An 18,878-nucleotide genomic window follows, 5' to 3' on the forward strand; every position below is an offset into this window, starting at 1 on the left:
CCCTGAAGCCTTGTGAGCTCACAGAACACATATGACAAATGCTCAGCTGGGTGGCCTGTACCATCTGTGGTCTTGGAACAGCTTTTCTCTGTGTCAGATCAAGAGTCAAACCTTCATCTTTGGCCTCTTTAGAATGGTGCCATGATTTAACCCACCAATCTATGTGAAATTAAAAAAAAATTCAACCTTTTAGAAGTATATTTTCTTTACCCTCACAAACATATAAGCTTCTTAAAAGCCATTTGAGATATTTTTATAACTAGGTGACTAGAAAAACACCAAAGACACACTGGGAACCCTTGTTCTCATATTGTGTTTGCAGCAGGGGCAGCCGAAGGAAAATAATTTTTTAAAAAGATTTTATTTATTTATTTGAGAAAGAGCATACATGAGCACAGGTGGGGGGAGGCAGAGGGAGAGAGGGAGAGAGGGAGAGGAAGAAGCTGACTCTCCACTGAGCAGGGAGCCCAATGCAGGACTCAATCCCAGGACCCCGGGATCATACCCTGAGCTGAAGGCAGACGCTCAACCAACTGAGCCACCCAGGCGCCCCAGGAATATAATTTTTGATCCACAAATGGACCCAATGCAGAAAATGGGTATAGGGTATCCCTAGTGTACCAAACAGGTTTTTGGTCCAGACACTTGTCAGGGATTCACACCTGAGTACTGGACTTTGCCTTGCCATGTTCTGGTTGGGTGAGCTGGGCCAGTTGCTTATCTTGTCACAGATAAACTGAGGAAATGAACTAGGTCAGTGGTTGTCACACTATGGTCCATGAGCCAAATCTGGACTGCCACCTGTTTTTATAAATAAAGATTTGTTAGAATACAGCTGCATTCATTTGTTTAGGTAGTCTCTGTGGCTGTTTGGCACTAAAACAGGAAAGTTTAATGGTTGGCACAGAGACCATATTGCCCACTGAACACAAACCCCTTGTTCTCTATACTCTACTCATAGTACTTCTGACCCAGATGTACTGACTCCCCATACCAAACAATGCCCCAATTCTCTGTGGACCTAAGCTGGATGCCCTACCATTTCCCTCAGCTCTGATACTGACTGTCCAGAGTTAGAGCAGACCCCACAGGTTAAGAACTCAGTCCCACAAGACTGCCCCACTTCAAACACCAGTCACAAGTTTGGGGTGCCGCCTATGCTGAGTGACTGGCTATACATCAGAGAATCCTACGACTCCCTCTTCAGGTTTGATAATTTGCTAGAATAGCTCACAGAACTCTCGAAAACACTTGATTTACTAGGCTACTGGTTTATTTAAAAAATGCAGGATAGGAATAGACAGATGCAAGAGATGCAGAGGGCAAGGTATGAGGAAAAGGGTCCTTTTCCATGTCCTCTCCCAGCACACCACCCTCCAGCACCTCAACATGTTCAGCGACCTGGTTCAGTGAACCCCATAGGTCAGGGAGTCTTACGGAGACTTCATCAGTAAGCATAATCAGTAATTAACTCAGTCTCCAGCCCTGCTCCCCTCCCTGGAGGATGGGGGGATGGGGCTGAAAGTTTCAAGCTTCTAAGCATGTCTTGCTCTTTCTGGTGACCACTCCCCCATCCTGAAGCGATTCAGAAGCCGCCAAGCACTGCCTCATTAGAATAAGCAATGTTCCTATCACCCAGGAAAACCCAAGGAATGTAGGCCTTCTGTATCAGGAACCAGGGTCAAAGACCAAATATTAGAACAAAAGATGATCCTAGCATCTGTGTTGCTTAGACAGTTATAAAAAGATTTAGGAACTCTGGCCAGGAGCTGGCAATGGAGACCAAAATATATATTTCTTATTATATCATAATATCCCACCTGCAGAAGTGCAACTGATACTATCCAGCCTTTTACAGAGAAAGTCTGCCAACTTCTGAACTAGATCATTTCTAAGATCCTTTTCTAATCTAAAATCTGTAATTGGTTGAAAATTTAGACCCAGTTATTAAAGAATTGCTTCTCTGTAAACACTTTAGAAATGCAATTGAATACGGTATGAGTTAAACTCAGAAAATCTCCCTCTAAAAATAAAACAGAAGTAGGAAAGCAAACACACACACACACACAATAAAATTCAATGCTCATTCTTTTAGAGATGGATTTAGTAAAAACATATGAGACTATATTGTATTTTAAAGTTTTAAAAGCAATACTTTAATAATAGAAGGGTAAATCATTTTGCAATACCTTTGCTTAATTGCCTCTAAAACATAAAAAAAAGCTTAAAGGTAAATAAGCCTTGGGAAAAAATAGGTTTTCTTGAAAACTGAGAAATGAAATGATTCAAATGGGATGCATATAACACTAAGAGTCACTCATCCCTAATAAGCTTTTTAGGCACCAGCAAAAGAAGATCCCATTTGGATACAGGCTGAGGTCTATAATAACTTACTAATAGTCAAGGGATTGAAAATTATCTCATTTTATTTCTGGACCTTTGTTTGTGGTGGGTGAAAGTCAGTCATCTACCCATAGGGAAGACAGAAGGTTGTCATTGGACTGAAATGCCCAGGAAAACCCATCCGCTCTCTGCAAGTTTTGTTATTTGGGAAAGATCATTAACCTTTGGATATTGTGAAATATCTCAGAGAGAATTCTGTCATTGCAACATCCTGTCTGATGTACAAATCTCACTCCCCACACCTGAAATCACTCTGGGTGAATGGTTCTCAAGCATGGTCCCCATGCCAGAAGCCGCATCATCACCTGGGAACTTAGAAAAGTAAATTATCTGGGACCTGCCCCAGCTCCGATGGAATCAGAAACACTGTTTTCACATGCCTTCAGGGGATTCTGGTCTACCCTCAAATTTGAGAACCACTGATCTAGGACAAATCCTAGCTTCATCCACTAGGATGATTCAGCGACTCAGGTCTTTGCACTTCACCCCTTGTTGCCTGCAGGCAGATTCCAACAAATATTCAAGTGGAACTTCAAATCCAGACTGTGCTGCTGTCCCTTTCCCCAAGTTGTCAATCCTTCAGGGACTACTCAAGACTTCTTACTGACGCTTTAGCTTGGCATCTTCCTGCACTGCTAAGTAATATCTTATTCCCAGCTGGAGAACATCGTTTATTTCTAATTCTGTATCACAGCCCCTCCTGTAACTCCATTCTATTGCAAGCAACCTATCTAATTTTGGGGTGCTTTGAGTTACAAACACCACAGATTGGCTCATGAATTAGTCATGATTTGACAGAGTTCTTGAAATTTCTAGGGTTAAGCATCACAGTGAAAATTCAACATGACAGAAATCTGGTTGATGGCTTTGAAGTCGATTAGACATGGGTTTGAGTCATAGCTCCATCACTGACCACCTATATGTCTTTGAGCAAATTATTAAACATTCTCTAAGCCTCAGCTTACTGTAAAGTAGGAAAAAATAGTATTTACCTTAGAGCGTTGCTGCTATGAATACATGGAAAAATATATGTATTTTGTAGAAGTTCTGACCTATAATAAACACTACATAAAAATATAATATGATATGATATAATATAATATAATATAATATAATATAATATAATATAGAACCTACTCTTATGGTCTGGCAGTCATATGCCTCTTATTTATGGATAATCTTGAGCCCCTTCATCAGAGCACAGGGAAATCTCTTATATTTTCCATTTATATAAATTTTAAAAAGACCACCTTAAAAATGTAACTTTAAACAAGATGCTGAGGTTTTAATTTGGTTGAACGTATTCTAATCCCATGCCATGTATTCAATTCTATTTCTTCTTAGGTATCTGTTACCTATTTTGTTGATAAATGACAAAGATATTGTCAACACAAATCAAGCTGAAAGTAAAGGCATTCTGTGTTGAGCTACAGCAGGAAACCTAGAGTTTACAAGAGGCTTTAGGGCAGTTATGCTGAATCTGGGTGGTTAAAATCGCTCCTGGGAGAAACCATTCCATTCCCGATGAGTCAGTGAACACTTCAGAAACATTGAGAACTGTCTGCTATGCTTGGAGAAGCCTTAGGAAAGATTAACTTACATTACATGGTCTAACAGCCTGCTCCTAGCCAGTAATTTCTTCACCTCAGTCCATCTTTATAGGTTTGTTGTGATAACACTTTAGCCATAAATTTACAGCTGGAAAAATCTACAGGGTCACTTCTAACGTAATGTACTCTGATACAACCAGTGTATAATTCAGCGTATTTAACATAATGGCTGTGTCCAGAAGGACACTTCATTGCCCTTGTTTATTTGTGAAATAAATACACAAACTGGCTACACAAACTGAGGTAACTCACTTCAATTCACGAGCCCCCAATTTTTCAGATGTGAAATAAAGGATGCATGATTGATCATGTCAAAATTCCACCCAACATTAATATTCCGTGGACCGCTACATCTGATGCTAGAGTCTGCAGAGTTCAGTTTTTACAGAAGCTGTTGTTAAGAAAAGTGAATGGATTTTTTTAAAAAAGGCATGTTCTCTAGGAATGAGAAATTCAACTTAGGGAAAGTTCTCATAAGGAAATAATCTGTGCATGCCACTATAACTTATCTGTGAAGATATTTAACTACATGAATATAAATAAATGTAACTGCAATAATTATTATAATAATTAAAAATTAGGTAAAGTTTTACTGACAGCCAATAAAAATTAAATTATAGTTCATTCATTCATAGAATATCACACTGTCATTTAAAACTGTCATAAAAGAACAGTTAACCAGGCACCTGGGTGGCTCAGTTGGTTAAGCATCTGCCTGTGGCTCAGGTCATGGTCCCAGGGTCCTGGGATCAAGCCCCACATCGGGCTCCCTACTCGGTGAGGAGTCTGCTTATCCCTCTCGCTCTGTCCTTCCCCCTGCTCTTGCTCTTTCTCTCTCTCTCAAATAAACAAAATCTTTAAAAACTAAAATAAATTATTTAAAAAAAAGAATAACCTAGGGAAATGGTCACAGGTGAAAAAAGCAGGTAACCAGTCATTAAATATATACTTTTTAATAAAAAAATTTTTAAAAGGGTATATTTATAAAAATCTATAATGTATAAAAATCTACTGTACTTGTTTATTTACATATAAATGAACACTAATACTATCCGATTCAAATAATCAAAATAAGTAATGCCATTATGGTGAGATTACCTGCGATTCTTATTTTCATATTTAACTTACACTGGATTTTCTGGATTTTTTATAATGAGCTAGTATTATTTTGGGAACTCAGAAAAAATTTTTTTTGGTGGTGGAAATGGACACATTTTTCTTTTTGATTTCTTTTTTTTTAAAGATTTTATTTATTTATTTGACACAGAGAGAGAGAGAGAGATCACAAGTAGGCAGACAGGCAGGCAGAGGGAGAGGGAGAAGCAGACACCCTGCTGAGCACAGAGCCGGATGCGGGGCTTGATCCCAGGACCCTAGGATCATGACCGGATCGGAAGGCAGACACTTAACCGACTGAGCCATCCAGGTACCCCTTCTTTTTGATTTCTTTTTTTTTAAAGATTTGATTTATTTATTTGACAGAGAGAGACACAGTGAGAGAGGAACACAAGCAGGGGGAGTGGGAGAGGGTGGGGAGTCCGATGTGGGGCTCGATCCCAGGACCCCGGGATCATGACCTGAGCCGAAGGCAGACGCTTAACAACTGAGCCACCCAGGTGCCCCTTCTTTTTGATTTCTGAAAGGCATCTTAAAAGTATCTTCTCTGCCCATTTCAGGTTCTCCTTTACTTCATGACAGGTATTTCCGGGACTCACATTTTCAATTAGGATGTCCAGGAGAATATCAGAGAAACATTCTCATCAGCCTTTTCTGCTCTGGAACAGCCCCAGCTGAGATTTCTGCGTGGAGGCCTGCCCACACTTTGCCCATACCCGTTGGGCCCTGTCTTATGTTGGTCCCTCCACCAAGAATCCTTGCTTCCACTGATCTTTGAAATTCTGATCCCTTCCCAAGACTGGCCCAAGTGCTTCTTCCTCCAACATGTCTTTGGGTCTTGGCCTTTCTGACCTCTCTCTCTCTCTCTTTCTCTGTGTCTTTCTTCCTCCCTCTCCCTCCCTCCCTGTTTTCTTCCCTCCCTCCACCCCCAAAGTCATGTAGCCATTGGTTTCTCCTATGGCATTTACATTTTGTGCTCTGTATCGATAAGGAGAGAGCTTGCAGGATTAAAGGGCAGTAGGGAGTGTGAGGAACTAGTGGGCGAATATTCCGTCTGTACAGGGCAGTGGTTTCTCACTCCGGCCAATTTCTTCCGAATGGGAATACGGATCGAATGTTGCCAGCCTTTCCAATATGTCAAGAAAAGCAAGAAATCTCTACTTTGTAAAATGTAAAAATTCTAGTTTTAAAATATGAGCTCATTAAAAAAAAAAACAAAAATAAAAACAAACGAAAACACTCTGCAAAGAAAGAAAAGTATATCAGCAAGCTGAATCTAGGCAGCAAGCCCAAGTTTGCAATCTCTCCTTAGGCGGACATTTTTACATCTCTGTATCCCCTTATCACCCAGCACAGAGCTTTGCTCTTACTGATTTGCACTTAGTAGGCACTCAACTGTGTCAGCTATCTACCGGATGGGCCAATGATAATAGGATCCGCATCAAAGTTCCACCACCCACCCTTTACTGTTTAAAATTTGTTTTGATGCTGGGATGCTTTCTGCAGAGCCTTCCAAAAGTAACATGGAAGAAAATTCTCTGTGACCTAAAACAGGAACTTGTCTTTTTTGTCCCTGTACTTTGTACTAACCCAAGAGCCCTGTCAGCACTCAATAAATAATAAATGACAGTCATTTAATTATAGCTATTATACATCCAGGTCATGTTTTATTGACTTCATATTTGAAGCAAAATTTTCTAGCACTTAGGAAGAGAGCAGTAAGGGATAAAAGGCAAGCATAAGCCAGGCAAGGGCCTCAGAAAGAAATGGCAATTTTTATGTCTGCCTCAGAAGAGCTGAATCAGACAAGGAAAATAGAAATGAAACCCAGCCAGCTGAATACCTCATAGCAGGGAATGGGAAAGCAGCGCAACATCATCCTGGATCCATAGCATTACCTCACTGGCGCTCACCAAAGAGCATTATCTAACCACTTTTGGCTCGTCCCATGGGCACTTTCAGCGAGGATGACAGAGATGACCTAATCAAAGGTATGATCTCCAAGTCAGATAGCCAGGCTGAGGATCCAGCCTGGGGTCTTGAAAACTGTTCTGAGCATAGGACTTGTCCAGAGACTAGAGGGCATGGGGCTGGGGAGAGGTCGGCAATAAAGGATACCATTTCCTTAGAGAGGAGAGAAACGTCATTGGCTTGAGATTACTAAACCAGGACGGACTCCATGAGCACTTCCCTGGAAGCAGGCAGAATTCCGCCAATAGATGGCGTTGCCTGGATGGTGCTAGAATGTAGAGGTTTAACACAGAAGCAGACAGTCAGCAGATAATGCCCACCGTGTGACAAGTATAGAGGTCAAGGCTTCTGTTTTCATAGGGTTTTCATTCTAACAGAGGGAGATAGATTATAAGCATGTTTTTAAAAGGAAATGTCAGCTAGTTATACATCATGTGAGGAAAATCAAGGAGGGTGTTGAAGGAGAGAGTCTGGAAGGCTGTATTAGATGGGAAGGTCAGAGAAGAGCTCGAAGATGGTGACATATTAGCAGAGTCCTTAATAATAAAGAAGGCATCAGCCATGCCAAATTCTAGGAATCTGCACCCCTACAGGGAAAAACAGCTAGAGCCAATGCAAGGGTCATCTTGTGTTTGAGCGTAAGAAAGAAGTCTACCATTTATGGATTTTACAAAGCAAGAACAAAAGTGGTAGAAGATGAGCTCGGAAAGAAAGAAAGAAAGAAAGAGAAAAAAAAAACACAGATCCTATAAGATATCAAAGGCCTTAGAAAGAGATTTGGAATTCATTCTAAGTACTTATTACCACTGGAGGATTTTAAGCACACGATTACTGTCAACCCAGTACTACAACCCAACTACAGTCATAGTTCCCAAGATGACTGTTACAGTTGCAAAAGAGGGACCGTGGTCACCTGGCAATGTGGAAGACCGCAGAGTGGTGTGTGCTCTGTTGCCTCCCTTGAACTTTGGGGGGTTGTGGGGGGGGGGCCAGGGGCTGCACGCAGAGGGTGAACTGGGAATGGAGTCAACATCAGTGGGGCTCAGAGAAACCTGGGTTCTTGCTGTGGTGCTGGAAGGATGTCAACTTGCCAGAGTTCAGGTCCACCATTGGCCAGACACCTATCAGCACCCTGGGCCTGCCTCGAAACTTCCACAGCTCCCTGCTGTGTCTCTGCTGAGCTCTTATTAGCCTGGGAGCTTTATAACGAGCACCATATTTACTAGATCCACTTATCATCCATTGCACTGCACAGTAACTCTCCAGGAGTCTGTTTAGTAGAATTCAAAGGAATCAATAGAACGTGCAGTTGATACTACCCATCTTATCCAGCTTCTGGAAATGTCAGAAAGCTTTATAGGGAGGAGGCTGGCTATGGGTCCCAGATTGAGTTCACCATATTCATGGACAGGTTGAGGTCCACTGCTTTAACCATCCTGTGCTGACTTTACTAGAATATCATAAACCATGACACTCAAGTCTGACACCCTTCTGAATTAAAACTGTACTCACTGGTCTTCACTTATTAACATCTAACAGGTGGTCACTCCTAAATTCTTCTTCTGGCAAAGTGTGTGCAAATGATAAACCACAAAGGAACAATCTGACAAGAGGAAAAATGAGCATCATACTTACATATCCATATTCCAAATCCCAGCACCAGCAATAATTGCAAAACCTCACAAAACATGCCCGGAGAAAGTCTCCAATGAGGATTGTGACATAAGTGGTCAGAACATCAGAAACGGTCAGCCGCACAAATTCCTGTCGAGATATTATCCAGATTAAAAACGAGCATCTCTCCCTTCAAATGACCCTAGTGTCAGCGTCAAGTTTGTTATGCTTCTGCATTGTATTAGCTTAGAAACTGCCATTAATAGTGAAAAAATAGTGAGGCATATCTAGCAAGTGAAGAATGTTTCACCCTTATTTTATTCATCTAAAAGTAATTATCTCCACTTCCAAAACCACTGTATCAAAAGTCTTCTTACCGAGAAACTTTTATAGGCATAACACAAGAAACAAAACCAGGAATATATTGACCACACATATGTTTAAAACTTTAATCTGGCAAACGGCAATGTTTATGAAGTTAAAAGATGAACTTTGAAAAGTACTGGCAGCATCCGTGATACAGGATTAGTTTTTCTAACATACTAAAAATGTTTATAAATCAGCCTGACAATAGATGGGCAATCCAATAAGGAAAGAAGCTGGCAAATGGCACAAATAAGAAATTCACAGAAGGAAATATGCAGTCAATTAAAATGTTGAAAACATTGAAACCCCACACACAAAAGTGCAAACTAAAACAAAGAGTTGTTGCCTCACAGAAAGATAAATCTTTAAAAATCCAGACTTCTCCTTATTGGTGAGTGTGGTGAAGTAAACACTACCATAAACTGATGGGGGAATGTTGACCCCCAACAACACTTGGTGGGAAATTTGTGGAAATCCATCACATTTTAAAGTGAGTAGAATATGATCAAGGAAATCCACTTGTAGAAAGGTGTCCCACGAAAGAATGAACACAAGTGCACAGATCTATACATGTGATTATTAAAGTAGGACTTCTTCCAGATAAAAATTGGAAACAATTCAAATATGCTCAGGAGATTAATGAAATAGAACAGTATGTCCACACAATGGAATATCATGAGCTCTTGAAAGAAAAAGAGTACAATAGTGGTTATAGATGCACAACTATGTGAACATACACTAGAAACCACTGAATTGTATATTGTAAATGGGTGGAATGTGTGGTGGATGAATCACACCTCAATAAACTTTAAAAAGTTCTAAAACACTATGCTCTGATAAGAAACGGATCCTTAAAAATTTACAAGATAGGATATGTGGTATGAACTCATTTGTTAACAAAAATTCCTATGTATATATGCATATATGTATACATATAGGCATAGAAAGTTCTGGAAAATTAGAAACTGGTTACCTCAGTGGTGTGGACTTAAATTTATGTGCAAAAGGATGTGTGCTGTGGATTAGAGGGAAAGTTCACTATTTCCTCGTGGAACCCCTTTGACAATAAGTGATAAATATTAGAATAGACACATAATTATAAATGTTTGTTGTGATAGTTCTCCTCTGCTCTTCCTTTTCTTTTCCTTCTCAATAATTTATGTCCTAAGACTGAAGACACTGGATATCTCATAATACATATTTTGCCAGAAATACCAGTGTTCTTCTATAATTTCTGACGTCTTTCGGTTTCTATTTCCAGCTACCTATATAATCTCCCCTCTAAAATAACTAGTGAGAAAGAATTTTCTCATGGGGCAAAGGGCATTTGACTAGCTGTCTTTAGATTAGTTTCCAGCCTCACACTTCAGAGCAATGCTTCCTGAACGCCAGATCATCGTTTAGCACCTCCATGATTCTTGATACATCCAAGTACCATATGAAATATAACTTATCTCAGATTTCTTTTAACATTAACATACTTTATTCTTAAAAAATAACCGCGACTATTGTAAATATAATCTGCTATAAATAATAGTTAACTAAAATATACCCATAACCCAAGCAAAAATTATTATAGTAAAACCTTAAAAATACAAATTTAAAAACTTAGCATTAGTTTTTACCAACCGTGGTGCCTGTGACAAGGGCTTGTAGGCTGGCAGTGTATTTTGGGAAATGGTGTCAAAGAACAGGAATGGAGGTTGGGAAGAATGAAACAGAAGGAAGGAAAGCTTTTGCCCAAGAGTATGCTAAAATCTGTCACTACTGGGGCAAGTGAGTCTTATCCTTCTGGGGACCCCACCTGGAAGCCTAGAAGCTGTATAGAATAAGCCTCAGAACTGTCCATGCCAGTGACAGAAGAGAGACATACTGATCCACCAACAACCACTCCCATTAGTCAAAGATGTCCCCATGAGGTATTAACACTCCACTTGATGACAGCAGAGAAACTTTGAAGATAAAGTGAATATGCATACAGCTGTTGAGATGCTGTCAGGTTAACAGCTGCATGCAGAACAGGTGGAGTAAAAGATGGGCCAAGAGAGTGCGAGGTTCCTGCATGATCTGAAAGTCTCTGTATAGTCCAGCTCCTGTCTAGCTCCCCATATTCTTCTGGTATGGCTCATCCCTCTTCTTCACTCCAGTCTCACTGGCTTTCATTCAGACCCTCAATCTCCATACTTCCTCAGGCCACAGGGCCTTTGCATGGGTCTTCACTGCACTCAATCATTGTTACTTCACCTCTTGACTCAGTTTATACCAATGAATACACACCACTACAGCGTCACTGGTTTAGGAAAGTTTCACTCACCTCACTGACAAGGGCAAGCTTCCCCATAAAAAATTCTCAGATTCCATGTATTTCATTCTTGTAGTGCTTGGCTATCATTGTAAATTTGCAAATTTTGCATAATGACTTAATTAATGGCTTTGTTCCCCCACCCCAAGAAATTGTAGTTTTCACAAGAGCAAGGACCTAGCCCACCTTTGTGCCCATTGGACCTCTAGCATCCAACACGATGCCTGCCACTCAGCTTGCACTCAATAAATATGGAATGAATGGTTGAATGATAGTAAATTCCTGCAGTTATTTCTAGCCATAACTTTTCTCTTCCTGTTCTTATTCTCTTTTTCATTGCCCAGGCAACTTGAGTTCAGATTCTAATAATTAGTATCAGCCAGAGGGAGGCAATGAGGAATACTTTTTGGCTTCCACCACCTTGTCAGAAGGTAAGGTTTAAAGGAGGTAAGTCCCCCTCATCTTCCTCAACATCCTCATCCCAATGGTTGAAATCCTACTTTTTCCTAAGCAGCGGTCTGTCATATAAAATACCAGAAGAGGATTGAATGAAGCATTATATGGAAACATAAGAAGATTTATTCACAAACCATAGGAAGAATACAAGGCTTCATAAGAGAGAATCCCCCAACAGTGGCCCAGCCCACCTCAGGGGCACCAATCCCAGTTCCTAGCGTGCTAGTCAGGATGGGAGCACAGTCTCCACACAGGCCCCCTGTGGAGCACCGCGCCCCACACCTCACAACTTTCCACTCGTGACAGTTAGTTATTAAATGCCTGGGCAGCTTTGATCAGTAAACATAAAAGTCATTAGCAGGTAACAGGAACACGACAGTCAAGGGGCATCACAAAGGACCACAGACTCTACATGTCCCATGGCAGGAGTTTAGAGAGTATGCGTTGATGCTGATTATGTTTCTAGGGACAATTCAGCACTTCGGACAGGGATGCATGGGTTAAATCTGGTCTTCTGTCGTTGACTTCCTTTAAGAGCTTGAGCAAATTATTATAGCTTTTCAGGTCACAGCCTCCTCATCTATAAAATAGAGATAGTTGTATGACTTATCTCAAAGGGTAATTTAAAAATTCAAGGAAACAGCGCTGGGCATATTATAGGCATTCAATAAATGTTAGCCACTGTTGTTCTGTTCAGTTGTTGGCTGCTTTCCCTTTCCCCAAAATGCAGACCTCAGTAGATAGCTTTAAATAGCAATCTCCCAAGGGTGGCTTTGTTGCCTAAGCAGCTACATCTTGAGATTCCCTGGAGGGGTAAAGGAGACACCAAATTATCCTATATTCAGATCAAAGAGAGGTTTGAGTCTTATATCATCCTTGAGGAAACAAAGCAGAGGGAGGACAAGAGGAAACTTCAGGAATGTTCCTATGGAACAATGAATGAGTGTTTGGAGTGTGTCCCCAAGATGACATGCAAATCAGATGCCTTTACTGTTTCTCCCGGAGTCACTTTTTTTAAAAAGACTTTATTTATTTTATTTTAGAGAGAGAGAGAGAGCAGGTGTGCATGAGTGGGGGGAGGGGCCAAGGGTGAGAGAGAGAGAATCTCAAGCAGACTCGGTCCTGAGCGCAGAGCCTGACTCAGGGCTGGATCTCACCACCAAGAGATCATGACCTGAGCTGAAATCAAGAGTCAGACCCTTAACTGACTGAACCACCCAGGCGCCCCTGGAGTCACTTCTTTTTTAAGTGGTTAAACAAAATGTTTCTAGGTGCATGGATATAGATATTGATCTCTTAAAGACAAAACTTTCCAGTGCTCAGGGTTTTTGTGTCCCCTGTGTTCTTCTCGTCTGCAAGGACTCTACCTCCCTCATCTTCATTCTGTTCAGAACCACAACCTCTGGGTCAGCTCCTGCAGACTTTCCCACAAGCGCTGAATGCCCCCTTAGGGAAAGGAAGGTGAAAGAGAAGGGGGAAGTAAGGAGAGATGATGAAGCAAGGAGAAGCACCAAAGATGGGATTTTTTTTTTTTTTTAAGGACAAGACAAGCAGCAAGGTCTCAAGAAGAATTAAATAAGTGACTTTTCCTTTAAGCCAGTATGTGTAGGACCAACACAGAAGCTTCTGCATAATTGGAGACATAAGTATCCTGCTCGATTGCACTGGCATTCCTACCTAATTAATCACTTTCCCTTCCCCAGAAGCGAGCAGCCTCAGTGTTATCCTTGACAGTCCATTCCGTCAAGACTGTTAAAGGGTAGGTGTCATAGCCCACCTGCCAGTCTGCATTCTAGGACATGCAGGAGAGAACATCTCAAACTTTCTGAGTTTGTGAAAAAAAATCCTTTTTTCCCCAATTTTTCATTTCTTTCCACTTTAGCTGAAGACTCAAGGAGCAGCCTAGATGTGATGAGACCTGTGTGAAGCACCGTGACCAGACTTCACTTCAAGGAAGGACCCTTGAAACCCAGAAACCAATGTACTCCTGTGCATTCACCTCCTGTACCTGCTGTCACAAATTACCACAAACTTCAGGGCTTAAAACAACACAAATATATTTTCTTACAGTTCTGGAGGTCAGAAGTCTAAAATCAAGGTGTAGGCGTCAGGGAGGAATCTGGGTCCCCACCTTGTTCAGCTTCTAGAGGCTGCCAGCGCTCCTGGGCTCACAGCCCCTCTTTGTCCATCTATAAAGCACATCTCTCCAACTGGTTCCACTGTCACGTCTGTTTTTTCTGACTTTGACTCTTTTGTCCCTACTTGTGATTTCATTAGGTCCATCCACATAATCCAGGATAATTTTCCTTCACTTAGTCCCATCAGCAAAGTCCATGTTACCACGTAAGGTAACATAGTCAGAGGGATTCCAGAGATTAGGCATGGACATCTTTGAAGGGCCATTACCCCATCTACCATACCTCTCTCCTAGGTAAAGGCAGCCTTCACTTATTTTCATTTCATTTATTATTTCACATATAATATGTTCTATAAACATATATGGAATGTGCATATCTGAAAATTGAGTATTTAATGATATGTAACCGGAAAGGGAGATGCTTATCTGGCCCCTGAAAGCATAAAAATAAAGTAAAACAAAATCCTTAATCATACCATACTTTTTGGACATGTGTCTAGCATCACATACGTTGTTCTTATTTTTTTTCCCCACAATTAAATATCAGTTGATTGGCTTTAGTTTGATGAGCATCTAATTGAGCATGAGGGCATCTAATGATATCCACATTTGTTTACGTTGCATCAGTTTTATAAGCCTAACACTAACTTTCAATTTTTCCTTTTAGATTATAAAAAATAAGTACACAGCAAAAAATCATTCAAATAATTCCATAAGACCACATTACTGCTGAGACTGAATGTTGTCCAATAGGCAGGCAGATGCATGATGACATATTTAAAAGTATCTGGTCCTCATCGATGAACCCAAGTCCAAAATTGGTTTATGAAATGCACAGTAGCAATGTCAATTCTAATCAGATCAAATTAAAGGCTTTTCAAAATAAAAATTGGATCTGTATAGAAATAAGAGATGTAAAATAGTTTATTGTTGTTTTTCCTTGTTTGGTTTCCTTTATTGGACAGAAAGCCATGTGAAACATTCTCTCTTTTCTCTGGTAAAATACTAGTAGTCTTGGACTGGGGCCGTTTACATAATCATCATGAAAACAACTAACCTAAAATAGTATTTCCTTTAACACTTAAGGGACAATTATTTGACAAAAATGGACACTGCCAAAATTAGTATTAGTGTGCACTCCCCAAAGAATCTATTTTTTTAATGGAAAACTGGTAGTAATACGTAGAGTTCCATTTAAATATTCACTGGAGCCTGTATCTAAATCTAAGTGCCTTATTATAACACAAATAAAAGATGAACCTCTCCTCACACCATTTGAAAATATCCTTTCTTTATACACAACTGTAAAAAAAAGGTGTAAAAGTAGTATTTACCTCAATAGATGGAGTGAGGACTGCATGAGAGACTACATATGAAATTCATAGCCAGCACCATAGTAAGCCTTCAGTAAATCTTTGGTATTTTTTATGAAGCAATAAAAAAAATAGGCCACACTTATGAAAGACATAATTGATTCTGCTCTTTTTTAATCCATTTATTGTCACACACTTCTGTTGGTGACATTACCTGCCCCACCATTGTTTCCCAGCAGGGTCCTCGAGGTACATCTGCAGGGTGCACAAAAAAAGGTGGCCCAGTGCTATTTCCCGTGAGTGATGCATTGTAGGCCTTGATCATGTTGGCTTCCCAGAGGGTAATATTGGCCTTTACCAGCTTCTCCTCTTCAATCTAGGATGCAAAATGATGGAAGCAAAGATGGAGACAGCACAGAGTTCAGAGGCATTTCCAGCAATCTGGAGACTGGGAATGTAACAACACATTGATGCCAAGAACAGTCCAGATACAAGACTTACCTTGTTGTTAATCTCATCCATCAAGGCAAGAATAAATACATACAAGTTGCCTAAAAGTAGAGCAAAAATGCGTCCCAGTAGCCATTTCAGAGCAATGAGGGGATGGTAGTCTTCCAATTCAGCAAATAAGTCAAACAGTGTTGGACAGAACATCCCCAGGAGGGACATGACCATGTTCATCTACAGGGAGACACAAGGAATTAACTAAGTTAATGGTATTTAAAAAATAATTGCTTTCTTCCAGGATTTTGCAAGATTTCAGCTAGATTTCCTTCATCTTTTATAAGACTGAAGAAGATTATCTTATGCACTTTTAAAATTTGATCTTAATAAGACAACAAAGAAAATATTCAACTCCCCATCTCGAGGTGTGCTTGGGTATGAGCTTATGTACGTGCCAGTAATAATAGTCTGTTTCCTAGTATAATGAGGGAAGTAACTTACATCACTCTCTATCCAAAGAACACATACTGTTCTACATGGGAACTGATTGATTCTGATAAGGTGATACACTTTGCAACAAGATTTCCAAAGGAAAGGGAACATGATCTGCTTGAGGAATGAGGTCCAAACTGGAAATACTAATTTGACAATTACCAGCATATGGGCTAGTCCAATCAGTTGGAATAAATGAGCTCCTTGAGATGGGCTCAGGACTAAATACTGAATTCTGGGGGATACACCCTATTGGGGCAAAAAAAAAAAAAAAAGAATGGGTTTATCAAAGAAAACAGGATATTCAGAGAAACAAAAGGAGAACACAAGTCATGATGTTATCAAAGCCAAGGTAAGAAAGTTCCAGGAAAGAAGAACTGGTTTATAATGCCAGTGGGGGGGGGGGGGGGGGGGGGGGGGCGGGGGGGGGGGAGGGAAAGAGAATATGGAAAGTAGCAAATGTATGGTCCATATTTCCTGTCTGGCACCTTTATAATTATAATATTAGGCTAAATTAAATCGGGGAAAAGAATTCAGTGCATGTACTACTTTTGTGATGGGGAAAAAGCCTCCTTAAATGAAAAAAGATTTTGGGTAGCCCTGGCAAGGGCCTTTCCTAAATACCTGGTTCAAACTGTCACCACTAAACATTTCCTATTGCCATTTCTTGATTCCATGTTTTGAATGATTATAACTACCAGACTGTATTGAGAAAATAATTGTCAGTATGGTTTTTCCCATTTTTATTAAGAACATTATATGAGCATGACCAAGAGGAGATAAAAATCAGCATGGCATAATATAAAATCAGCACGATATAATTTCAGCCTAAGGTAAAAACTTGGCAGATCCTGTGCAATCTTTTATAAGGTAAATTTAAATTCTGTTTCATCAAATGTATGAAGTTATTCATGAATCCCCATTACTACCTTTGTTGGCCCTTAGGACTCAGGGTCCCCTAAAATGGTGTTAAACAGACCTTCCATAGAGTGACTCTTCTAGCTAATGAAAATCAACTCCCCACCCTCTACTCTGGTTCATTTATACAAAAATATGATCAATATGAACCCTTGGACCAAAGTGGCATGGTAATTTTGACTATTATAGCAATTATCACAACTATAAGGAGAAACTTTGGCAAAAGACTTGATAAATGCTTTGAGGTTCTCCTCTGCTTTAAATAAATAAAATCCCTCTACCTAATGACTTTTTATAGGTTTCTCTGAAATGTCTGTGCTGTTATAGCCTCTTAAATGTATGGTCTCCCATTTCCAGTATTACCACTTCTGAAATACCTGGAATGTTTTCATTTGGAGCTTTTCATTGTAAATAGGTTATATTTTGTCCAAGATATTTCTAGAAAATTCTACGCTTATACGGACTTTCTGAACCTCTTTGGTCTGAATCTCTTTGGAAATCTCTTTCTGAGGCTCTGCACAAGTTTCATTGTGGGCAGTCTACACTTCCCACAGCCTCAATCTATACATACCTTGAAAATGGCCAAGTTTAAAATGATGCCACATTGTATGCCAGGACATTTTACGGAAGGGAACAGGCCCTAGTGACAACACATAATGATTTCCTTATTCTAAATACCTGAATTTTCTTACTCTCAATATCTGACTTCCTTCCTCTGACCTGCTCAGTGGGCACATATCCGGAAGACACATCACAGTCCGATTTAATTCCAGGCAAGCAAAGAGCAGGCCTTCCTCATTTGACTATCTCTTGGAGGGGGAGGAAATAAGGCAAGGGGAGGAGAAGGTGGAAAGTGTGCAGTGAGGCTGCTAGGGAGAGACAGAGAGAATCCCAGACTTGCCAACAGTGGAGGAGGTAATCTGAATGTTTCTGGTGAGATAAACAGAGGAACCAAGGGCTCTAACATTGCTGTTTCAAAGAATTCGGGCAACAATTGGATCTTTCAGTGACAGACACAGAATCTACAGAGCAAGAAACATAGAGTCATGGAAGGAGTGTGGGCCTTGAAATCAAGATCCCTCAGTTTTAACTCACTCTACTCCACGATTCTGTGACCTGAACACACCGCCCCCTCTCCTGACACTCATTAACCGCATCTGTTAAATATACTGGTTGGAATATATGTGTTCCAATATCTTTCAACTCCAGCTTTACCATAAATTCACAAAATGAAAAACAGACAGGCAGTAGAAAGATCTGGAAATAAGACTGGAATAGAGTGGAAAATGTGAGACAGGGCAGCATGGGCGAAGATAGGAAAAATGTGGCCTTGTTTAACATTGCAACATAGAAGCATAACCCACACAATTTCAAATGTCAGGTTCTAAGCACACAGAAAGCATGCAGAGACGAACTTCATTCTTTTCCCACCACCCAAGGGTGTCAGGATCTTGCTGTGCAAATTCCTGGGATCGCTTCACAGCCCAGAAGATGAGGTATCCACTTCCTCCAAGTGTTAGAAACACGAAGAAGTTAGCAAGAAACCTCAGGAATCGGATCAAGTGGACGTTTTCTTCTACTTGGGCTGCTCTTTCCTCTATGATTGCTTCCTGCACTCAAGCAAAACAGAAAAAAAAAGAAGTGTATCTGAGCTACAAAAACTAGCACACACTCGGAAAATATTCTTGCAAATATCCAATGAGGAATGAAAATGCACACTCTATCTGGGATTCCGC

General features: G+C 40.3%; 1 protein-coding gene across 1 annotated transcript in view; it reads right to left on the minus strand.

Moving 5' to 3' along the window:
• Positions 1 to 18,878, minus strand: part of TMC1 (transmembrane channel like 1) — a 173,002-nt gene that overhangs the window by 25,938 nt on the left and 128,186 nt on the right. Inside the window, exons 11-14 of the mRNA XM_073878079.1 lie at positions 18,558 to 18,752; positions 15,790 to 15,969; positions 15,503 to 15,664; positions 8,736 to 8,864 (exon numbers count right to left, since the gene is read on the minus strand). Coding sequence (XP_073734180.1) covers positions 8,736 to 8,864; positions 15,503 to 15,664; positions 15,790 to 15,969; positions 18,558 to 18,752 — 666 coding nt within the window. The remainder of the gene's footprint in view (positions 1 to 8,735; positions 8,865 to 15,502; positions 15,665 to 15,789; positions 15,970 to 18,557; positions 18,753 to 18,878) is intronic.

Source organism: Callorhinus ursinus, unplaced genomic scaffold, assembly GCF_003265705.2.
Source record: "Callorhinus ursinus isolate GAN/ISIS: 27379988/994484 unplaced genomic scaffold, GSC_fseal_2.0 scaffold28, whole genome shotgun sequence".
Taxonomy (NCBI): domain Eukaryota; kingdom Metazoa; phylum Chordata; class Mammalia; order Carnivora; family Otariidae; genus Callorhinus; species Callorhinus ursinus.